We start from the raw sequence: 23,693 nt of genomic DNA on the forward strand, positions 1-23,693 counted from the left end.
GCTCACACAAAGGCGAGGCCGCAGCGCGTGGGGCGGCAGTGAGGGGCTGCCCGACACCTCCCTGGGCAGGGGGTGGCTCAGCACGCTGCCATCCCCATGCCCGGGCGCCCAGACCCAGCCACCTCATCCAGTGCCAGCCCTGGTCTGCTCAGCTCTCTAGGCAGGCCCCTGGGGTGCCAGTGACCCTGGAAGGCCACTCAGTCTGCTCCCATCCAATGGGGTATGCATGGCTTAGAAACATGGATGGCTGCCACACCACTCTGAGAGCTCTCCTCAAGAGCCTAGGATGACCAGACTAATCTAGGGTAAAAAAAAAAAAAGGACTTAACCTATCACCTTCTGTATTGACAGTGGCATTTGGAAACAGCAAACCTGTGCATTGCTTGTCCTAACTGTGGAGAAGTGTCACTGACATGATTTTGGGGATCTATTTACAAAATTCATCTAGGATCTCACCTGTGTTAGGAGTTCGTGCTGGAGAAGCCTGTTAAAGTAAGACAAACCTAGAAAATACCTTATTTTCTCTGAGCTTCAATTACTAGAAGCAGTGGCTCAGATTGTAAATGAAAGTAGGGCTTTCCACTTAGCCTCTTCACTTCAGATGATTTAGAAATGGGCTGGAAGTGAAGCATGTAAATTGTTACAGACTGGTGGATAATGTCTCATAAAAGAAGATAAAATGTTTTCATAAAGTATGTAAACAGTTATATAACTTTAGGCTGGGTGAATTCATTTGGCTGAGTGCCAGTGCAGGCACTCAAGGGTTCACTTACAGGCTCAGCGTGTGGACCTACACCATTTGTTGAGGTGAGAGCTATTCCACGTGTGTGGAATACAAAACTGCTGTGCCACGGGGAGCAGGTGATGGGCAGTGCTTCTGCAGTACCCTGGGTGTGACCCTGCCATCAACCATTTACGCAACAGCATTAGTGGGGATTCCAGATTAGTGGGGATTCCAGAAACTTGGTCCTTTGAAGGGGCAATCTCCTAATGAGGGATGACAAGAGTGACATCTTTCCTGGACTGCTTCCCACATTTGCTGTGCAGAATTTGCATTTATTTCAAATAGCAATTATTTCAATTAGTGGTTCTAACCATCTATGCCATCTCATCAAACAAGGAGTTTGTCTAACAAGGGCTAACAAGGGCAGCCTTAACAGGTGTATGAAATACTCCTGCTAGCTCCTGCTGACAGATGACTGTATGAAATGTGGGCACAGTTGCTGCTGAGGGAATGGGCTATGAACTCAAGTGAAGACAATAAGAAAACTTGCAAAGACGGTCTTTTTTTTCAATAAGAGGTGTTTCAATATTGGTATTTTAGATCATTTGATGACAGAAAAACATCTGCATCCATATTACAAAAATTTCAGTACATTTAATAGATCTACTGATTTATTATTATCATATATGATCAGTGCTTGGCATATCCACAATTTATGTTGGCTCTGCTATGAACTGATTCTTTAAAATGATTAGTGAACCTTGAAATACAGCAACACCTCCCAGTTGTCACAACCTCACAGGCCTGGGACTTTTTACAAGCTGACAGACTAGCCCCAGAATTCTGGGCAGCTGGCATTACCGGTGGTGTGGTGAGCTCTAAATGATGGCAGGGATTTGGGAAAGAGCTATTGTTAATAGCCTGGTTGTACCTGTGTGAAAACTTGGGAGGCATTAACAGGACAGGAGGAGTGGAGGTGAGGCAGCTGGAAATGGTAGCACAGATAAATGCAAATTTTATTATGAATAAAATCTTTAGCCCCTTTGACACTAGTGGAAAGTTAAATTAGAAACTGGCCCTGTCAGTTTCAAAGTAAAAGTAAGCATATATGAAACCATATAGGGGAAAGGAAACAGGGAGTGAAGCATACAAAGCTGCACTATTGCAGAAATTAAGATACTTTTAGTCAGGGAGGGAAGGAATACCAGAAGAGAAGAAGGTTTGAAAATGAGATGAGGTGTGGAGTGTGTGGGTAGATCTTTGATCTTCTTTAGAAAGGACCACCTTTAGCTTTGGTCCTTAGGTGTGAGTGAGAGCCTTACTTGGCATAAGCCTGTTGTTTGGTCAGGAGAATCAAAGTGAAGTGCTGCTTTTGGTATGCTACTAGTGAGTGAACTTCACACTGACCTGTGTACAAAATCCTCTGCCTGAGGACAGCAGAGGTGTGAAGAAACATGCTGGTTTCCATCGGATTTGATCAAACAAGTGGGGGCTCCTTGCAGGAGCAAAACCAGTCTCATTACTCATGGGTCTAATTGATCCATTATCTAAAAGAGTAACTTTCTTTTCCCTCCCATGAGGTACAAAAATTGTATTTGCTGTTGGATAGGTCTAATCATAGCAACCATCACAACATGAAATCTGAGGAAGAGAGGAGTTGTAACCCCCATAGAGCAACTCTGGCTTTACTGTAATAGGTGGATGCTGTGTGTGGTATGTGCACCACGTCCTTATGACAAGGAAGTGATTACCAGAATGCCTGGAAACCTGTTATGATTGCTTAACCTATATAATTTTTTTAACCTATGTTTACTTATATGCTCAAACATGGAGTCAGCTCAGATTTCATTGCTCTAAGTTAAATGAAAACTGCAGAGACCTCTGTGGAGGTGGTTTGCCTAACCTAGCAGGGAAAAATCTTGTTTCTTTTTTTGTGGGTGTTTTCTTCATCTCTAATGAAAGCCCAAGGTTTGGCCTTCTCTGTTTCAGATAAGGGCTGTGTTACCTGATACCATTAGTCAAGCTCTGCTTTTCAGATTGTTCCCCTGGCAACCACAAACTGTCGTGACAGATGGGGATCGATCAGCTTATTTATATCTTGAGCATTAAGAAATATTCCCAGAGAAAAGGACCACTTAGTAGGTGACTCTGGGAGATGGGAGTTCTTATTCCATTTGGACATGGTTTAGTGAAAGTTTTGGCCTTATTTATGCATCTTCTTGCATGTAGATTGGTGTTTTAAGTCTTTGGGTGTATTTTTGTGCACCTGTATCACACTAGGTAAATAGCACTGACTTCTGTAACAGTTGTATTGCACATTTAATGTTTGCTAAGTGATGTAAATTCATTTCATTAGAAAGGTTGTCTCTGTCTTCACAAGAGAGGTTGCAAGCTTGTAAATGACTCATGGATCTGCACAATAAGATTTTTATCATAATTTTCAACCAGGGTTAGGTTTCTATTTTTATTTTTGCTCTTCCATATCACACTGCAGCTGTTCTGCTTCTAGATACTATGAATCCTGTGCTTAGATGTATCATTGTAAGGTATGTTTCAAATACAAGTCTGTTTTGATTTATTTTGTTTTTGATGAAGTTTTCTAACTGCTCACCCATTTTATACTTTCATATCAGTGAGCTGAAGCGCTTACACCAATGTGAGGGACAATTTTAAACTTTTATTGTAAATATAAATGCATCTGTTTGTTTACATATAGTAGCAAGCTCACACATTTCTGTGTCCCAGAAAATAACTAGATACTTCACTTATGTCAAAAACTAATCCCTGTTTCTTCTGGGATGTGAGCAAGTCACTTTTTCTTCTGGGAAGTCTCATTTTGCTGTGGTCAGTACCCATTAGAAGCTGGCATGCTTCCTGGGGTAAGTGCCAGTGGTGCTGTAGTTTCAAGCTGTAGCAGCAGCATTACTGACCAAGGCTTCAGCCAAAAGCAGAGCTGCCAATAATACTGTCAGAAGTGCTTTCTAATAAAAGCTGGGTCAGCTTCTAGTCATCCAGACCACCAGAAATTTTGCCAACATCAGCATCGTGGCTTGCAGTGAGGAAGGGATTTCTCTCTGAACTAAGTGTAAATTAAGAACATAATCCATGTAACATAGACTTCCCCTGGATGGTCACGTTTCCTGTTTTGCTGCATACTAACCAAGCTTCACCAGAGTGACTCAGCTCCAGCTAAACTCTTATAACTAAATGAGGTTGTTTCTTAACAGTTTTAGAAACTCTATTACACTTACACATCTAGCCCATTGATTTAGGGAGTTTATCAGTGAATACAGAGTATCAGACTGGTTTGCTTGGACATTGCAGGATCTGGTAGAACACTCTTAACAAGGAACTGAGATCCTGCATGAGTTTTTTGCAGAGTTGGATGTTAAAAGTGCCACTGGATCTTTGCTTAACTTTCAGGTGTGCATAAAGTTACTTACATTTCTGCTAATGAGCTTTGATGCAAAGACATCAAAACAAAAGCTGTAGGGAACATCTGAAGGATTTACAAACTAAACTTGGCACCAGCCCCTCAAGCTCAGGAGATGTTCTCAGACATTCCCTGAACACATTGGTCTGCTGGGCTGTACAGAGATCACAGACACCATTGTTTCCTCTCATTGTCAAGAGCTCAGTGATTTGAGAATGTTCTTATTCGTGAAGTTTAAGGAGAATTGTCCCTTTTCTTTCCCTGATGTCTCATCTTAGAAGAGTAATTTGTTGGGAGAAACAGGGGCTCTTCAGCTCCAAATTGGGATAGCAGCTTTACTTTTAAAAGCCACATAATTCTGAAGGAAGGTCTACAGTGTCTGTCTGCTGCAAAGACTGTCTATATTGTCAGGCTTCTCCTTAGCTAGCATTAAGCTAGGGCTGGAGAAACAGAAAAATCAATCTTGCAAAAGCAATGGAAGTTCAAATAATGCTTTAAATTCTGCTGTAAACCCTTCTGCCTTCCCTAATGTAATAGTAATCATGTTATTTCCCACACTGTTTATGGTTTTCATTATCAGTGGCCATTTGAGATGACTGATAAGATGTGACTTGGAGCTTCCCATAAACTGAGTCTAGAAAGCATGTATGTCTTAATTAGGCTGTAGAGTTTTCTGTCTAGTTGCATGAAATAACACTGACCCTATCAAGCTTGTTACATGAATAAAACTGTCACTTTCACTGGCACAGTGTGCACATTCACCAGTTTTGAATTTATGAGGGAAATTAAACCTGGTTGCACTTCCATCAAGCAGCCAGCTGGATATCACCATGATAAGGTCCCAGACTTCTTTCTTACAGAATATTTTGAAGCACCTTATCTTGGTCTATCTCTTTGGAGCTATTGATTTAGTAAAAAATACTGAAAATTTTGGTTGGTCATAGAGACCACCAAATGAGTATCTGTCCGTAAATGCTGGTGGGGAGCTCTGTTACAGGTCTGAAGGCCTGGGTGTGAGGGAAGTCTCACTTCGTGGATACACATCCTTTTTGAAGTCTGCTTTTTTTGCAAGAGATGCATTTGACATTGACAACGTTAGAAGAGAATTTACATCTGTGACTCTTCTAGAGCAGTCATGTTTTGCACTGGCTGGCTTGGCCAGCTTCCTCTCAGAACACCAGCTTTCTGAATCTTCTACTGGAGCACCTTATGGAGGGGAGCCTAAACACCCCAGATACCAAAGAACCAGACACCACGGTGGTGTTTGTTAAAACAATGTGGGAATGATGCACTTCCCAATAATCAGGAATTAAGTGACATCAAGTTATGCCTGTGTCATTTATCTTGTTTTTCAGCAGAATAGTGATGCATGAGTGCAAGTATTGATTTGAAGCAGTATTTTATGGTATTCTATCTCTGCTTAGACTAGAAGTTCATACAGACATAGGAATACCAGTAATTTTCTAGTTGAGAAAAATGAGATTAAACTGTTTTAACGACTTCTGGTACAGTACCTACTAATTTAGCATGTAGTGAAATAACACTACATGCTAAAGAAGATCAAGAATCAGTGCAGAACCATTGTGGCTTTTTAATTTAAATCTTATAGTGTCTTTTTTTTCTTGCAGGTCTTTATGTGCCATTAAAAATGGGGCTTCCAAGGCACTGTGAGAAATCAGTGGCTGCTGTCCCTGAGCCAAGGCAGCCCCACCTGTCAGGGATGGTTTAGGTAGTTACATAAGTGTCCCCATAAATCTCCAGTGGAGGAGATTTTACAGCCTCTGTAAGCAATGTATTTCACTGCTCATCTACTCCAATCACCAGAAAGATTTTACTTATCTGTTGCAATTTTGAACATGTTACTCTTTTCATTGAGCACTGGAAGACTTTTTTTTTCTTTCCTCTGTATGAAATAGTATTTTTTCATGTTGTTTTCTAGACTGGATAAATCTGAATCTTCCATGAATTTTATCAGAAATCTGAAAGACTTCTACTACGTTCATATTAGTCTGACTTGTTCTTGAAGTACAATACTCAAAGTCAACATAACCTTGTGAAAGATTGTTATCAAAACTGAGACTAAAAGCTACACAAGCAAGTAGAGTATTAGAAGTTGATTCATGAAGCTCAGAAAAATAACAGAGCCATCTTTCAGTTTTTATTCCACAAGCAGTTCTTCTTATGGAAAAAAAAAATTGTGGAGTTTTAGTTTTCTTTCCAGCCACCCAACATTGCATCAAAACCATTTAATTTGCTTAAAAAGAACAGTGTAAAAGCTAGATTTAAAAACATGCTACTATTGGTAAACCATTTTATTAGCCCCCAAGCTTCTCTAGATCAACAGTTTCAAATAATGCAGTCTTTCTGGTAGGTTGAAATTCAATTACTTGAAAGGGACATAATAGAAAAAGGCTCCTGAAATTGTAAACCCAAAGTTCTTGAAGTAATGAAGACACACTGCTGTTGCTTCCTGCCTTACCAAGAACTATACTTACAGCTAAATAAGTAGAGATGAGCATGTTAGGCACAAACTTCTCCACATATAACTAAAGAGAGGAGCAGCAGATCTCCTTCGTTAACTTTGAGGAAAAAAAAAAAAATTCTGAAATTTCTTAGCTTCTAAGAAATAGAAAAAAAATAGTGATATAATTTGCATACCTTATAAAGTTGGAGCTTTATAGTTGGTTTTAATTACAGGTAGGTGATGGCAATAGTATTTGTGGGTCTGCTTTCAAAATAAGCATTTTACTTCACTAGAATGTCATTTTGGTATTTTGCAACATATACCACAATAATGACCTGTAAAAATTTATCAGCAAGGTGTTTTTTGGTGCTTAGGCATAAAATTTATCAGGTAGGACTAAACCCATTGTTAAAGCTCAGAAAAGGTGGAATTAACAAAACTTTTTAAACATTATGAACTTTCTGAGTCTCCGTCTACAGTATCAGTTTCTAATGTGGAAGTGTTTTATGTTAATTTAAGAAAGCCTCAGAACTACTGAATAGTTCTGACCTGTACTAGGCAAACCTAATTAATTTATAATACATAAAAGATAAGGATTTCCTTTGGCAGAAACTGTGCCGAGTATGCAGCTGAGAATAGAATACTAGCTGATTAAAGTGTTGTTCAAAGACAGACAAACTTTTAAAAGTAGTTTAATCAGAGATTAAAATTATTAGGCTGTAATGAAAAGCATAGTTATCATCCTGAATGAAAAGATTTTTAAAAATATATGAAATTAAGACAATTTCCCTCATGGCAAAACTTTGAGATTCTGAAGCACAATTTCTGTTTTACTCATTAGTTTATCATATCTTTGGTCAGAAAATCTGTTACCAGCAGATTATAAGCCTAAAACACAGTCAGTGAAATTGAAAAGTAGATAATAAAATAAATCTGGCAGAAATATTTCAGATATAAAGATAATACCTTTTAGTATTTATTGTCTCATGAGCACTGGATTTAATTGAGAATAACATCACTTGATACTATCAGTTATTTTCAATAAGTTGGAAAACACCTTTATATTTAAGAATAAGACTTAACCATCAGGGATTAAGGTGAATGTTATGGGTAAAAGCACAGTTTTGCAGCAAAGCACAATGGAGAAAGCTGACACCAGCTAGCAATCAGAATCCGCAGGCCAGAGAAAGAGACTCCTTGGGCACCTGTGTGACCTCAGCAAACATTTTACAAACTTGTAAAATGCGCAAATTTATTCTTAACTAGTGTATTTTGTAAAATTTCCCCATTTTAGTAATTTCCACAGAAATCTTGTTGGGCCTTCACTACATATGCAAGGAACAAAACGCACACAACACATTCAAGTCTACAGTAAGTGCTAGAGAAAAATAACACTGCAATTGCAAATCCATTAGGGATTTTTTTTGCCAGGTTCTAATTTGTTGCCAGAATTTGTCATTAACTTGTGTTTTGTATTGATACCAAAATACAGTGACACTTCAAATATACCGGAGCAATTTGTTAAAAACTGCACTTTGGGACATTTGTCAAATCTAAGGTTGAATAACTGACATTTCCCAACTTTAACCTCTAAAATACAGAATCAAAACAAATTTAATTCAGCGTAATTCTATATGCAAAATTCAAATATGGCCTCTGACATGGTCTGAAATATAAACTTTCTTCAGCACCAAGGAAGTTTTTGTTTGCTAGGAAGTTGGTTTTTCTGAGGTTAAACCTTGGTCAGCATTTTAGTCACCCCTGATGATGATTCAGGATAATCAGCTACTTAAGATTGATGGTTTGAGCATCAATGTTAAGTAGCAAAGATTTAAGATGGCCCTCCTGAGTTTTTATGTATCAAGATGTTGATATATTCCACATATATATAACACATGTATGTATATACTATACACACTACACATATATACACACACTATGTATAAATAAATATATATAGTGCACCTATGAGGGCCAAAAATCTTTTGCAGCTATTCTTGTCAGTTAAGGTACAAGCACAATCATCAGGATTCAACAACCAAGAAGTAGGTATGCCAAAACTAAAATAGTCTGACACAATAATTGTGCTTTTACTATTCTTACATTTAATAGTGCAAAACAAAAAAAAAAAAAAATAAAGCCAGTAGTTTACTACTTTAAATATTCCCAATTCAAAAATATTTCTGTTTGCAACTAGAAAATGCAGTAGCTGTTTTTCAAAAACACGAGGTAAAATACTGAGGCCAAATTATAATGTTAATACTGTTTTTGTGGAACTGAATTATAAAATCAGCAGTCATTTATATAACTAAGAAAAAAGCTTTAAAATACTTTTGCCTGGCATATTGGCAGCATACATGAAGCAAAGTCCATTTGGAGCTCAAGCTGTACAGAAGTCAATGTGTGCTAGTAATTCTCTATGCTGGCTCGTTGGATATGGCACTTTACATCTGGGACACTCGAGAAAACTTTCATCAAGGCAGCTGGAATGTTTCAGGGGAGGACTTCTGTCATGTGTGGTCAGCTTCTTGTCAAATACAGCTTGCAAATCTTCCTGTGATTCTGTATGTCCATATTCCCGGAGTTCCTGGAAAAGGAGGAGCTTCACTGTAAGACTGGGGCATGCATGCACTGGTCAAACACTGTAGGAAAATATATTAAGGCTTGATGGCAGACAAGCCTTGGCTGTGTTACAGCCCTAAGGACTGTGCCCTGTTCACCCGCAACAAGTCTAAGTGGAAGCACATTGCATCTTTGTCCTGGTGCAACAGACAAAACTGGGTCACACATTGTGATACAGAATACAGAGCATTCCCTGCTCAGCACCCTGACTGCTCTGCAGCTTCTGCTGCAGTGCTCCTGCTCTGTGCTTGCTGGAGAGCACAGCAGTGCCTGCCTGCCTTGCACAGGGCTCTGCGCCTTGGGGAAACAGACGTAAAGGATGGAGGGACACTTAGTGTTTGAACAAAGCAAGAAGATGTATGTTAATGCAAAAAACCTGACTGAATTCACCTGTGACTTTTTCAGTACATACCAGGGGTTCCAGACGGGTTATTTTCTCCTTGGCCTTGCGCAGCTCCTTGAGAACATGGTTTAACTCATGCTTCAAGTTCTGGCGATCAAGCTTTCCATTCTCTAAGTCTGTGGTGCATGTCTGGATCTGGAAGCCCAACAAAGTTAAAAATTAAAGTCAAAGTTAGTATGAATTGGGAGGAATGTTTCCCATTTATATATTTAAAGTCAGTTTTGCTCTGCAATTACATCTTAAAATGGGATTAAAAGGAAAGTTTAAATGAAAATTTAAAAATTGCTGTTGCTTTCATTACAGTGAAATTCTCACATGCCCAGTTATTAAGATCTCCCTTAGAAGAGGTACAGTTTGAAGTTATTTTGATTGGAGGGTGTGTCAATTTCAAATAAAGAAAATAGAAAATATGGCAATGCAATTATTTCTATAACTATATCAAAAATATACTACAAAACTTTAATTAGGTCATTAGTTTTAGGATGTTTCTGTGCCTTATCTGAGGCTTTACCTGTTAAACAAGTGATTGTGGAGGAAACAACATCAGGTTTGATCATACCCTCTTATCAATACAAAGTTACAGATTTTCCTCCTGACACTTGTCAAAATTTTTGAAAGTATCAAGAGATTATGTACAGTTGAATATTCATGCCTAATATTACTTTATTTGATATACTAATCATTGCTAAATGTGAAGGTAGTCTAGAAAGACTTTGTGCCTAACACAGATTCAGTATCAGCACTTTAGCACATTATTTTGTACCTGTTGTTCCAACAAAGCTATTCTTGTGTGTTCTGCCTCCTGTCTGAGCAATGATTTACGAAGGAGTTGCACCTACAAGGCAGATGAACAATTGTAACAAACAACTTCCATATACAATAGTTAATAAGTTAAAAAAAATTAATTTATAATGAGATGGAAGCAAACTCTTATATTCCAATGCCAACAGAAAATGTATGTCTGTTATGCAAGAACCAAACTCAATTCAAATCACTACTTCTCCAAGGAAAACCCTAGTGAAAAATTATTGCATCAAGAAGTGAGAATGCAGGATGTTATTGTTAAAAAAGAAACCAAAAATGGAAGCCTTCTAGGTGATTGCCAGGATGCTGACCAAAATATACTCACAAAACCTATGTTTGCACTAATATGATATGATGTTGATAAACAAAAACAATGCAATTGTTTTAATATAAGAGAACAACTTTAAGGGTGAGAAAGTACTGTATTATAACCATTAAGTAAATGCATACATTAAAATATCCTCTGCTTTCAGCATGTATCAACTTTTGTGATAATGCTGTTGTTCAGCTTCAAAAAATAAAATAAAATAATAAAATAAACATATTTTAATCATTATTAACTAGTAAGAACCAGTCTGTCTTTAGAAAGCTTAAGTGTTCTGCTTTTGGCCTACTTTAGTGTCTAGTAAATTTTATTCTCGTATTTCAAATACCAGTTTTATTTTAGCTGCCAGCTAATATTAGTGGTATTCCATAGTTAGGAGCACATGATAAAATAAACTTTTAGCTTTCTTGTTCTCATTTACTATTAGTCTAAAGGATGAACTATATTAGAAAAAATCAAATGTTTTCTACCTCCTCTTTTGTAGCCCTTAAGACTAGGGAAATAAATGAACAAAGAAGTTTCTTCTTTAAACAATTCAGTTTTAACCACAAGGACATAAGTGTTTATCTATGTGAAGAATAGTTACCAGAGAAAGGGATGGTCCATTCTGATTAACTATGAATTTTCACATATCTTGATTCTTTGCTAATGATCTCAAACCTCCAAATGCATTCACTTACCTGACATAAAAGATCTTCAGACTTTTCTCTTTCTTCTCTGAGCTGTTCTTTGATATTTTCATTTTCCTGTTTTAGTCTTAGTGCTTTCTCTTTCATTTTATTTTCATTTTCTTGAGTCTTCATTTCAGCAAGCCGTTGCGACTGCAATAAGGCATTTAAAGTCATCATTTCCCCTTCTGCCTCTTCATACATCTTCTTAAGTTTGTTAAGGTCAGATCTCAGCTGGTTTATAGTGTGTCTTTCAGTGTCAGGATCACGTTTAACAGTTAGTAACAGCTGGTCAGAGTATTCTTGCTTTTCCTCTTGCAGATGACCTTAATGAGTCGGAAATAATCGAGTTAGCAATGTGAAAAAAAAAAAACCACTTAAAAATCAGAACACTAAATCTTTAACAGCATTTTAAGGATTATTAACAGAAATTGCCATAGTAGGCTATTGCACAGCTCAGATTAGAACCAAACTTTGGTTGAAACAGCTTTCAGTATTTATAATACATTAAGCTCCTTATCAATATACTTACTGGAAAACACAGTTCTTCTAAGGCCTCATGCATTATATTGACATATGGGAATCTGACCCAAAGACACTGGATTCCTACTTTTATTTTTATGCTCTTTAGCCAAGCTGCTGGTATTACTCCCTCCACAGAGATACCCTTGGGGAGATGATAGATTCTACTTCAACCTTTTTGACCAAAGCCAGACCTTCCACTGTCTTTTGCAGACCATCTTTTCCAAAGAATATGCCATAATTTACTTCTAAATAGTAAATAGAAAGGACTAGGACAGTTCTTTTGATTACAAATGCTTTAGGTTAGAAAATTTCTGCTTGTTGACCCAAGGAAAGTTTAATAAGTAGGAAAAAATTAAGAGGCAGACTGCAAAAATTCAGAAGCAATACAAAATATATGTAGAAGCAGAATAAGGGATGCAGAATTTCATGGGCTTTGCTGATTTTTGGTACTGTAAGTTTTGTGGCTTTAATACCTTTCCTATTGAAGACTTACCCTAATTATTCAAAGTGTAATTTACTAGGGAGAGTTTCCTGCTTGAATATTCTCCTTTCCCTCAGCTAGGAATTAAGCCCTATCTTCTCATTAGCAATACTGCTTTACAGGGCAATGCCATCCTCAGAGACAGGCCAAGTTTTTCCCTAGAAAAGGTTTTCATATATGTACTTTCCAGAAAGATTCAAACAGCCATATAGAAACCAAGCCACCGCCCATGAATTATTAATGGCAAGCCTGTGGGTATGCTCTTACTCCACATGATGCTAGTTCTGTTTAGTGAATTTACCTTGCACATCAGTTACAGCATGTATGAAATCAATAATCTGGTAATAAGAAAAGCAAGTCAATGCCTTCTGGTTCTTCTGCTTAATATGATTTTAATTTTATTAATACTGAGAGGGTGTGCCTTATTGAGGAAGTGCACAGCAAGGAAGTGAGCTGGAGGTGGCCAGATCCTCATTGTGAAACACTGCTTTGGAGAGGTGCCAAACCTATCACAGGCTTTCTTGCCCTGTAACAACTGTTCAGGTGAGTAAAGAACATGGCAATCTTGAGTCATTTTTATAATATTTATTTTGAAAAAAGTAAATTTAAAGAAATCTGATCCACACCTAACTAATAAATCCTTAATGCTTCCATTATGTCTACTGAAAGTGTACTTTGAAGGATGGGAGACATACATCTATTTGCATCAACACTTTCCACAAACAGAGAGGTTGCTAATAGAGTGTCAAGGCTGTTAAAACCATCTTTGAAGTGGATAAGAACAGGAAGTACTGCTGGTCAAGTAACATAGATAGATAACAGGAAGCAGAGGAATATTATTTAACCAAGTTGTACCATTAAGCAGCCAAAGCATTGAGAAAAAAGTCTTGATTTTAAGTGTGCTATAATTTGTTCTCAGAAAATTTATTCTATAGATAATTATGGTTTGGGTCATTTGTGGGGGTAAAAATGAAGTTGATACCTTCTGAATTTGATTTAGATTCTTGCTTGCTAGCTATTTCTGCCTTCTGTTCCAGTTCAAAGATCCTTCCAAGCAATCCCCTGACATATGCTTCCCGTTGCTGGTCATACAGTAGCCACTGCTGATTTTTCTCAAGAGCCTTCATAAAAAGAAAGAGAACAACAAAAAAGTCTCTGGTAATTAATCAGCTTTTAAAAGTATTTGTCTTATGTCTTCAAAATATTAGAAGTTATGTATTAGACAGTATAAAGATAAGCTAGTTAAATCTGCTGCAAATTGTAGTAATCTGTACAATAAATAAATAAATCCATCTTCATTTGGAAAGTAAATTCAGAATGCTGATCATAAGTTAAAAATGCAGCAATGGAAAAATTACTGAAAGAACAAAGGCTTTCATGAGTCATTATGAAGATTATGAAGAATTAACTTTTCAATCTCAAATATAAAATAAAATATAAAATAACAGACCTTGAAAATGGAATAAAATGAAACTGTATCATTGCAACTTAATTTATAAGAACAAGGATATGGATTTTCTAGTTGCTTGGCTCATAGACTTATTCAGTTTGAAAGGGACTTCAGGAGGTTTCTAATCCAACCTCAAGCTATGCTGGGCAGTGTCAGGTTCCTAGAGGCTTCTGAGTTGTCAGCAACCATTTTGTTCTGATGTTCCAAGCAAAGTCTTTCAAAGATGATGAAAATCTTAATTTTTTTATTTTGCAAGTTTTTGGATTTTTAAATTTAAAATACTGCCTTGTTACAAAATCATTTTAGGGATTATATTTTAGAGAGAAACATACCCTCTGAGGTCCCATACTACCCCAAAATGTACATGATGATGATATACATTCTTCTGCATCTCAATACAGATGGTGTGTGCTTGAATTTTACAGGAAACTTACATCTTTCAATTGTCTTTCAACTTCAGTGCTGTTGGTTGCCGCTTCCTGTGGACAAAGAACAACTTGCTAGTGTTGTTTGAAACAGCAAAGCTACTCCTGTACAGCTATTAACCTTACATGAAGAGCATAAGAATATTTTAAAAATTAAATCAGATGCATTTAAAAATTAAAATAGGTGTGCCTTTTGTGTTTAAAGATCTTTATATTTGGTTGCTGGGGTTTTTTTTTAAAGACCCAAGTTATGTAGAAAGCCATTTCATATATTTAAAATAGTCTTTTCTGCAAAATATGAGACAAAGATTTACATAGAATTTATTCTGCAACTCATAGTTACGTTAATATATTTCCTAAGAAAACCGTAATGTATTTTCTGATGAACTGCTGTCTTGGAAGTCCTGAAGGGTGCTCTGCAAAGAGATTTTGAAAAATGAAGATATTTAAGGGTATTATTTAAGTACACAAGGAAAGGTAAATGTTTTTTTCTATTTTTGTATCCTCATACATTTGACAATGACCCAGAGAAGCTGGGGAGAAGCCAGAGACCTCAATGCTTCCCTGGGATAACAGGAAGACTGTAAACATCTGGGAAATCGTGCAGGCCTGTCTGCAAGCACAAGGACAAACTGCCTGATTTTCTGAGCCTGATCCCCAGTACAGTGAGTATGACTTATGAGTAGGAGACTTCTTGAGACCCATCTAAAACTGGAGAGCAGTCACGCAGTCATGTTTCTCCCACTCTGACATGGATCTTCTCTGCAGGATACAAATTGGTTATGAAATTGTGTAGATATAAGTCAGAGGGAACTTCAATGAGAAAAAAAAAAAAAGTAGATTACTACCCAAATCCAAACTACATTTTTTCCAACATTTTTCTATGGATCTTGGAACATGATTTACAACAGAATTTATAGCTAAAAAATACAGAACTTTGAATACAATTATTAAACTTAAACACTTCCTAATAAAAATAGGATTTAGAGACACTGAACTTATTTCTATGAACATCAGAGTCCTGCCTCAGTAAAAACTTTCTCAAAATTGTGTCATAAAACTGTTGTTTCCATTTCAGAGCTAGCATGCCACCTAGCAGTTTCAAGCAGCATTGCTAGACTTGTTTTCAAGTTCTCCAAGACATCCAGTAATACATCATTGTCCTCTGTTGATAAATCAGTTAAAATTTTAAAAGAAAACTATGATTTTAAACTAATACATATTTTGGTGGCTTATTAACAAAAATATCATGAAAACCTGTTGACTTAATACACATTTTAACACCTCTAATAAAGGTCAAAGTATCTTAAAATTTAAAATAAATATGTTGCATTTCAAGTGGTATTTCTCAATAAACTGCATTATTAGAAGTACTATATATTATGACTCAAAAGTCATAGATGAAGATATTCTGTTATGTATTTGGCTAAAGCAGGATTTCTAGAAATTGCTTAACTCCCGTGAAGAGTGTAGGGAACCAGCACCATCTGCAGGTCAAAAGCTGGAAAAGAAAGACAGCCACCTAATTTTAGGCACCTGTACCTAAACAACTCCCCTGTGCCACTCATAGAGATACTACTGCATTTTCCAAAGAACATTAGAATGGGGCAGGGGTGGAAAAACAACTGTAAAATCCTGAATGGGCTTGTAAATACTGCCAAGGATTGGCACCATATCTATTGACCACTTCACATGAGAGGAGAAACTCGTCATTCCTGTCCTGTGCCACATTGAAGAACTTACCATGTGCGATGCCATAGAAAATAAAGAAAATTAGTTTTAACAACTGAGATGCAAATGAGCAGAGAGAAGAAAGATATTCTCGTGACTGAAGCTGAATTAGGTGAGGAGCTTAGTTTGTCTTTACTAGTGTCCCATACATCTTATCACTGCTGCCTCTCACTCTGTCTGATCACTGAGCACAAAAATCTGAGAAGGGCACAGTGCTTGCCTGAGCACCAGTGGATCGTCCCAGTAGTCACACACTACCTGTGTGTGACCTTGAACTAGGGACCTTGCAATACAGCAGGAGAGAATTCCCTCCCCAGCTATGCTGCCTGAAGTGTGCTCTGTTCTTCATTTTGAGTTCAATCTGGATACCATCTCGCTTCATACAAGAATACTTCAGCATGCAACACAGCTTGTAAGAAAATTAAAAAACCATCCCTATTTTATAACAGATACTGGTGCTTAGTGGGCACAAATTGCAATTTGCAATTTCAATATATCTTCAGTGCTCACCTGGGATGCCTGAGAAGTACTACTGGCTCCATTCTCAAGGTCAGAGCATTTTGCCATGACTGCAGATAAATTACATTTTAACCTGTTAATTTCTTCTGATAGAGAACAAAGTAACTGTTCTCTCCTTTCTGCTTCCTTTGTTTTTTCCTCTAGTTGATTTTGTAGTAAGGACACTTCACTATTCTTGGTTTTGGACCTAAGCTTGTCTTTCAGGTTTTGGATTTCTCTGTCCTTCTCTCCAAGAAGATGGCTGTATTTTTCTTTTTCTTTCTCAAGCGAAAGTATTTTCTAAATGAAACAGAATAAAGAGTAGGTGTTAGTCTATGCATCAAATGCATTAGCAAGTTTACAGTACTTTGAGATGTTCTGAGCAGCAGGAACTAGTGGAAGGTGTCCTTGCCCATGGCAGGTGGGTTAGAACTAGGTGATCTTTAAGGTCTCTTTCTACCCAACCCATTCTATGACCTTATGATTCTATGATGCTCGCTTTCAAAGTTCTCTCTTAGCCTTTAATTAGCTGAGAAAATTACTTTTCAGTCAAAAAAGACAATACTGGAGCAATCATCTGAAATATCAAGTGAGAGGAAAACTAGTCTGAAATAGGAGAGAATGCAAAGAACCACGTTTCACAGGCTGGGTAAGTACTCAGCTTTGCATATGAATAAAGATCACTACAGTATATGAGCCATAAAACAAAAGCAGTACAAGAATTCCAAAACACTTCCAGCAAAGAGGCTGGTGCTACATTTCTTAGTATATTTCTTAGCATATTTGGTAGCTTTTGGGAAGCACCAAAGCCTTCTTGCAAGCTACATGACAGTGAGTTACAGAAAAGTTATAATAAAGCATTCAGGAAAAGGATGCTATTTTTCCATGTTATCTGGCCCTGTAGTTTCAAAATGTGCATTAGTAGGTATTTTCAACATGCACTCTTTCCAGTAGGCCTCCAGGTCATCATTACACACAATTAGTACTGCATTTAAGATGCCATGGGGCTCTGCACGATGTGACAGCATTTAATTCTGCTAAGAAAGGCTGATGTTGAAATCCTGCATGTTGATATCAAGTCATTAGAAAGAGAAACTGAAAGAAAATGAATTTGGGAGAGCCTCAGTTAGGGAGTGGTTGAACACCACTGCTCACTAAAATTAAAATAGTGACACCAAAGAGTATCCGATGTATCAAACACGATGGTGATTTTGCACCTGTATTTTCTAGTTTATAGGAAACCAGTATTAAGTAACCAACACCATGCAAACACCAACAGACTCAGCAAATACACTAAGGAATCTAGCCAAAACTGTGTATGAGCTGCCCAGCCATAGCTCATCCTTGGCTTAAGACTTCTCAACTTCCTTGTGGCACAGCCTTTTGTTAAAAAAAGTGGCTTAGAAATATTTATTACTTAGAAATATTAATTACTATGGCTAGTCCACATTAGTTGTATTCTTTTCTAGTGTCCATCTAAAGTTTCCCCATCCTTCTGGGAATCCTGACAAGCTGTGACTATGTCACCTATGTCTTGAACATCTCCCTCTGCAACCACAGGTTTACCTCGAGTGGAACAGAAAGAGACGTATGGATGCCTCAATACCTTGCAGTGTCTTAGTTTCTGCTCTTATCTGTGATGGAACAGTTTCATTTACCTATAGCTGAGTGGGAGCTTGACAATTCAATTCAAACAAACACTCTGCACTTTTTGGCATGTTCTTAATCAAATGTTTTCAGGAAGTGCTTAAAATACTTTTCTGAGACGTGTTCTGTTGGACACATGAGGACAGGTCTTAATGGACTAACTGGGACCTCTGACCTCAAGTCTTTGTATTTACCAGCCTTGTCAGATGAGTGTGATTTTATTCGCTCAGCTGTCATTGAAAAATACCTGAGAATGAAAATGTGAAAGAAAAAGTTTGTCTAACACTACGAAACCAGCTGTGACATCGAAAGGTTTGAGAGGAAAGGAGGAAAGGAGGGGCGGCCGGTCCCGAGGCCGAGCGCCGTACCCGCGGGCGCGGCCCGGCTGGCTCGGGCGAGCCCGGCTCACCTGCAGGAGCTCGCTCCTCTCCGGGTCCGTCACTTTGCCTTTGCCTGTGGCCACTTCCTCCATGGCTTTCCGCGGGGCAGCGCCCTCCCTCTTACCCTTCTCGAGCCCACTGTCAGCTCTGGAGCTGCCCGACTTCAGGCCCCCCTTGCCGATAATTCGATCGATGGCGTTCATCGTTAGGCGCCTGTCCAAACCGAGCGAGGCGCTACGGAACGGCGATCCCTTCTGGCGGGCGGGACGAGGCTCCCGGCAGCCAGAGGCGAGCGCAGGCGGCGCGGGTCCTCCCGGGGCCCGCGGGGCTCAGGGGCCGGCGGGCCCGGTGCGGCGGGGCCCGGGGCGGCTCCGTCCGGCCGCGGCCCGCGCCGCTTCCGGGAGTTTGAATCCCGCGGCCCCGGGCCGTCACTTCCGGGGTTGCGGAGGGCCCCGCGGGGCGGCGGCGGCAGGGGCGGTGTCTCCCCGTGTCACCGCCCCCCGTGTCGCCGCCCCCCGTGTCACCGCCCCCGTGTCACCGCCCCCCGTGTCACCGCCCCCGTGTCGCCGCCCCCCGTATCGCCGCCCCCCGTATCACCGCCCCCGTGTCACCGCCCCCCGTGTCACCGCCCCCGTGTCACCGCCCCCCGTGTCACCGCCCCCCGTGTCACCGCCCCCGTGTCACCGCCCCCCGTGTCACCGCCCCCGTGTCGCCGCCCCCCCGTGTCGCCGCCCCCGTGTCACCGCCCCCGTGTCGCCGCCCCCGTGTCGCCGCCCGGCCGCTGCCGGGCTCCCGGCCGCGTGTGGGCGGGGTGCTCGGCCAGCCGCGCTGCCGGGGCGGAGGGGCTCTGCAGGGTCTGCGGGACCCGCTCAGTGCTGTTTGTCCCGTGTTTGTGTCCCCGTTCCTCCCTGAGCGCGTGGGGTTTTTCTCCAGAAATTCCCTCCATCTACCCCAAATCTAATAATTTTAATAATTACAAAGTAAGCTAGCGTAGGTCTCATGCGACCGTGTAAAAACTAGGCTGAACTTGTGGCTCCTTTTGCTCCCTCTTGCTGGCTTCCCGTCTCCTCTCTCCTTGGGGACACGCGTGGCAGTGGCAGCCCGAACCTCTCGGGTTTTTACTTCTGCTCACAGCTGAGAATAATTCTGAGCGCGGGGGAGCTCGGAGCTCTCGTGCTTCTCACGTAAGTGTTACCGGAATGACAAAACAGTCATAGGCCTCCAAACTAAAAAGAGACTCTTGTCACTTTTAATTTCTTTTTTTGCACGCATTTCCATAATGCTTTTTAATTTTTAGTTGTGGATACACATTTCAATAATTCTACTATAAATGTACGGTATCGAGGATGTTCCAGGAGGAAGCTGCAGTGTCATTCCAGAATGCAACAGGAGGGGGAAGACTTAAACTGTTTCTTGGGATCATCGCCAGTTTCTGACTAGGCTGCCACGGAGACAAACCAAAAGCATTTGCGGGCAATGAAATTCTAAAAAATTAGGGGGAAAAAATACAAGCCATCGTGAAATTTCATACCTTGGTATACCGAGAGGCAGATGTGGTTTAGGTCAAGTTCTCGAGTCGTGCTCAATGTTCATGTTGCTTAATGCTTATTCTTGCCTTGGTTTCTGACAAGAGATTTATCACGCAGTTTAAGAATAGAAGCAGCGGCAAGAAACCTGAATTTTTGCAGTGTGCCCTTTCTGTCGCAAGATTTCACTAGCGAGAGCTCCTTCTGTGCAGCGAGACAGAACCTGGTGTCAATTTACAGGACTGTTTTTTTCCAGAGCTTTGAGCAGCTAGTCCGTCATAGATCCACCCATAGACCTCCTTTGCTGTAAACCAGTAATTCCCTGCCTCCTCTTCCTGCTAGCAGTTCAGTCCAGAAGTTAAGGACTGTGGAACTGAACATTTCATTCCTTCGGTAGTAGTCAACATTTAGGCAAGAGGGAAACGATGCTTCGGGTGATTGTGGAATCTGCTACTAATATCCCTAAAACCAAGTTTGGGAAACCAGATCCTATCGTTTCTGTTATTTTTAAAGGTAAGCAAAACTGTCATAAATATAGCCAGGGAAGAAGTTTTGTAAAAGATAGTGCCCTTTGTAAGTATCTGAAAATCTGGGAAATCATGTTTTCCAGGAATTACATTTGATGTCATTTTGGGGGAGACTTTTTAATTAGAGACAGGAGTTACCTGAATGAAGTTTGAACTGGGTGGAGCACATTGGTCTGTTCTGAGCAGCTGTTCTTCTTCTGTTTCAGGATCCACATTTTGCAAGTTTTTCTAAAGGATTAACCTGTTGCTTTAAAAACAAATCTAATTCTGTAAATGAACCAACTTTTAATTCTAATATTGAAGATTACCTTGTTTTCCATCTGAAAAATCATTCCTGTCTTGCTTACTTTGAATAGGCACTGCTCACTGTCACACACATACAATAAAAAAGTGATTTATTGTTGTTACAAGTAGTATATTGAAAAACAGTAGTACTATTTCTGAAGGTGCTTGATTTTGTTTTAGTTTGGTTTGGAGGTTTTTATATTGCTTTTTTGTTTGGTCCCCCCCCCCTGCTCCCAATGGATTAGCACATCAAAATTTTGCCTGTTGAGATTATTTAATTTTGGACGGAAATGGTATTTTTCACTTTCATTGCTTATCGGTTATATATTGGAGAAGGAGAAGACTATGATAAAATTAGCATTTATATGTAAAGCTAAGTATGTTTTAGAGTATACTTTACCTGTTGCTAACATTACCTCACTTGGCTAGACTAGAGGAACTTGATTTCTAGTATTGATTTGTCTTTAAGGTGCTAAAACCTTTAAGCAATTTTGGATCGTGTAATACATCAAACAAAACTGTGACAAACAGGCGTCTTATCTCCTGGTGACCTGGTTTCCTAACTGTGCACTGAAATCCAAATGGTATTTTAAAGTGTGAAAAGTCCTTGCGGGAGTTTGTCACCTTTAGAAACCAAATCTGAAATCATTACAGCTGTAGGCTGAAAAAGGACAAGGCACTGCACATGCAGAATCTTAATTTCAAAGTAATAAGTTTTCAGATACATTTATTTCAGCATCAGAAATATGTGAAATCATTCCATTTCCTTTAGTTTCCTCCTGTTTTTTTTTTGTTTGTTTGTTTGTTTGGTTTTTTTGTGTGTTTTTTTTTTTTTTTTTAACCACTCTGTGTGTTAGAAGTGGCAGAGTCTGTCTCAGTAGCTTTTGGAACTTCCTAATTCTTAAAATATGATTTTACTTGCCCTGCAAAAAGTGAATAAACTGTCATTTTTCTGGTTTGTTTCACATTCTGCTAGTTCTTAGGTATCCATTTTCTCTTTCCATTTCCTTGTCTCCCTTTGCTTTCCTGCCAGGTTTGCCTTTCTGTGTGGCCTCTGTTCCTGCAGTTTCAGACTCCAGAGCTGGTTTATGCCTTCCCTTCTTTATGCTTTAGTGTCTGTTTAATCCCTTCTTGTAACCTTTTCTTCCTTCTATGTGCTCTAATGTAGTTCACTTTTACCTAGTAAATAGAAGTTACAGGGGTTTTTTTCTTCATTGCTTGATTTGTTTTCAGTCCTTCAGTTATCCAAACACAGGAATTGGACAACAGACATTAAAATAATGAATTTATATTTATCCTTTATGTACTAGAATTGGGATTTTTAAATGTTCCCAAACATGCTTAACCAGTGTCAGCTTCATAATTGTGACAGGTTTTTAGTGGTATATTTAATTTCTCATTATCCTGCCACTTCTATTTATGTGATTTTACTACATACCAACAGTCTGATTTTGTGCTTCCTGTCCAGAGTGATTCAAGTGGGACAGAAAATACCAGGCTTTTACCAGCTATTAAGCAACTCTGATCTAATTTGTAAGTGAGTGCCTGGTTACCAAGCACAAGGACAGAGTCATATCTGAAATATGTTTGACTTCTAGCTGTTTATGTTTATAGATTTTTTTTATATACACTTCTTGTTCCCCCCTCTCCCTGTTAATGTGTAGAGATAGGAAACCAGTCTTATTTTGGGAAGAATATGTCAAAGGGCATTAATCTTAAGCTTTAGTCCCTACCCAGTGTAAATCTTGGGGGACATAAAAAACACATTTGGGACTGCATGTTCTAGACTGGGAAAAACTTAAGCATTTTGCAGGACTATGGCCATGGCCAATGCATGTTCTTGTTTGACTCTGGAGTATTCTTGGTGAAGTCTTAGTGAACTGCACTCACTTAACAGAAAATTGCTGTGGAAGTTGGCATTTCATTAGAACAGTATTTGGTCAAATTTTAATTTACAGGGCCTTTGCTGATGTCAGGTTCAGCAAATTTAAGCCTCCCATGAAAATTGTCTTTCAGTCTCACACCTTTACAGCCATGCTGGGAAGAAAGAACTCATGATTCTGCAACTGTTAGTATAAAAGGACTGCAGATGTTTTATAGGCTAAAACATGTAAGTTAATATGGTTTAATCTATGAATAGAATACATTTTAAAAATTTTTAAACTAAGCTGGTTGCAGACTAGGCAGTTAATGTAATTGTGACAGGGATATATATTAGCTGTGTATTAGGAGGAAATAAGCAGCTGTTTCTGTTCTGATATAGCAGAGCGGTTTTGTGCAAGCATTTCCCTTTTTTTTTTTTAAACCCATTTATGTCCAGCCCAATGGGATGGAACTTTTATTTACTTTAAGAAAAGCTCACAGTTCAAAGAGAACTACGCCCTGAGAGTAAATTAATATCACTATCTGGAAGTGGGTGCTGTTCTTGCAGAATTCTGTTTGTCACTCAACATGAGACAATTCATTGGTCAAATTAATATAAAAAAAACTGTTGCCATTTGGTAAACTGGCATTAGGTGATGATGATGAAATCAGTATAATTATTATGGTTTGTTAAATTCTCGTCTCAGTGTGTAAAAATTGATTCAATTGCTTGTATGTGCAGTCAATGCTAGGATATTTAGTGGTTTGACCATTTGTTTTGGCTGCCTCATTCCACTTTATGTAGTAAAAACTGAGGTGAAATGGCATTTAATTTGATTAATCCAACTTGATTCCATTTGTGCTTAATCTAAGAGCTTTCCAGCAGGCCTACAGGCAGCTATTTTAGTTTAT

At 39.0% G+C, this 23,693-nt stretch overlaps 2 protein-coding genes and 1 long non-coding RNA gene across 6 annotated transcripts in view; 2 read left to right on the plus strand and 1 right to left on the minus strand.

The window, feature by feature from the left end:
• Positions 1–10: 10 nt before the first annotated feature.
• LOC146767057 (uncharacterized) lies at positions 11–8,760 on the plus strand. Its single transcript, XR_014956319.1, has 2 exons — positions 11–492; positions 5,786–8,760. It is a non-coding gene; the product is annotated as an uncharacterized LOC146767057 (long non-coding RNA).
• Positions 7,832–18,958, minus strand: CEP55 (centrosomal protein 55). 2 transcript variants are annotated; one of them, XM_021540181.3, is made up of 8 exons: positions 18,610–18,948; positions 16,566–16,853; positions 14,334–14,378; positions 13,432–13,570; positions 11,456–11,769; positions 10,410–10,481; positions 9,656–9,781; positions 7,832–9,208 (listed from the first exon to the last, which is right to left on the minus strand). In XM_021540181.3, exons 1-8 carry the CDS (start codon positions 18,781–18,783, stop codon positions 9,002–9,004), a joined length of 1,365 nt encoding a protein of 454 aa, XP_021395856.3. In that variant the 5' UTR covers positions 18,784–18,948; the 3' UTR covers positions 7,832–9,001. The 2 variants fall into 2 exon arrangements, with proteins under 2 accessions (XP_021395856.3, XP_085439776.1); XM_085583650.1 differs by lacking the exon at positions 16,566–16,853 and having other exon boundaries at positions 18,610–18,958.
• A 1,037-nt stretch (positions 18,959–19,995) lies between these two features.
• MYOF (myoferlin) overlaps positions 19,996–23,693 on the plus strand; it is a 62,252-nt gene continuing 58,554 nt past the window's right edge. The window contains exon 1 of one of the 3 annotated variants that reach the window (XM_077784640.2): positions 19,996–20,619. In XM_077784640.2, the coding sequence (XP_077640766.1) occupies positions 20,532–20,619 (88 nt within the window). In that variant the 5' untranslated portion in view covers positions 19,996–20,531. The remainder of the gene's footprint in view (positions 20,620–23,693) is intronic. The other 2 variants (XM_085583644.1, XM_085583643.1) reach the window with 2 other exon arrangements.

The sequence above is a fragment of the Lonchura striata genome, chromosome 6 (genome assembly GCF_050655825.1).
Source record: "Lonchura striata isolate lonStrDom1 chromosome 6, ASM5065582v1, whole genome shotgun sequence".
In the NCBI taxonomy this organism is placed as follows: domain Eukaryota; kingdom Metazoa; phylum Chordata; class Aves; order Passeriformes; family Estrildidae; genus Lonchura; species Lonchura striata.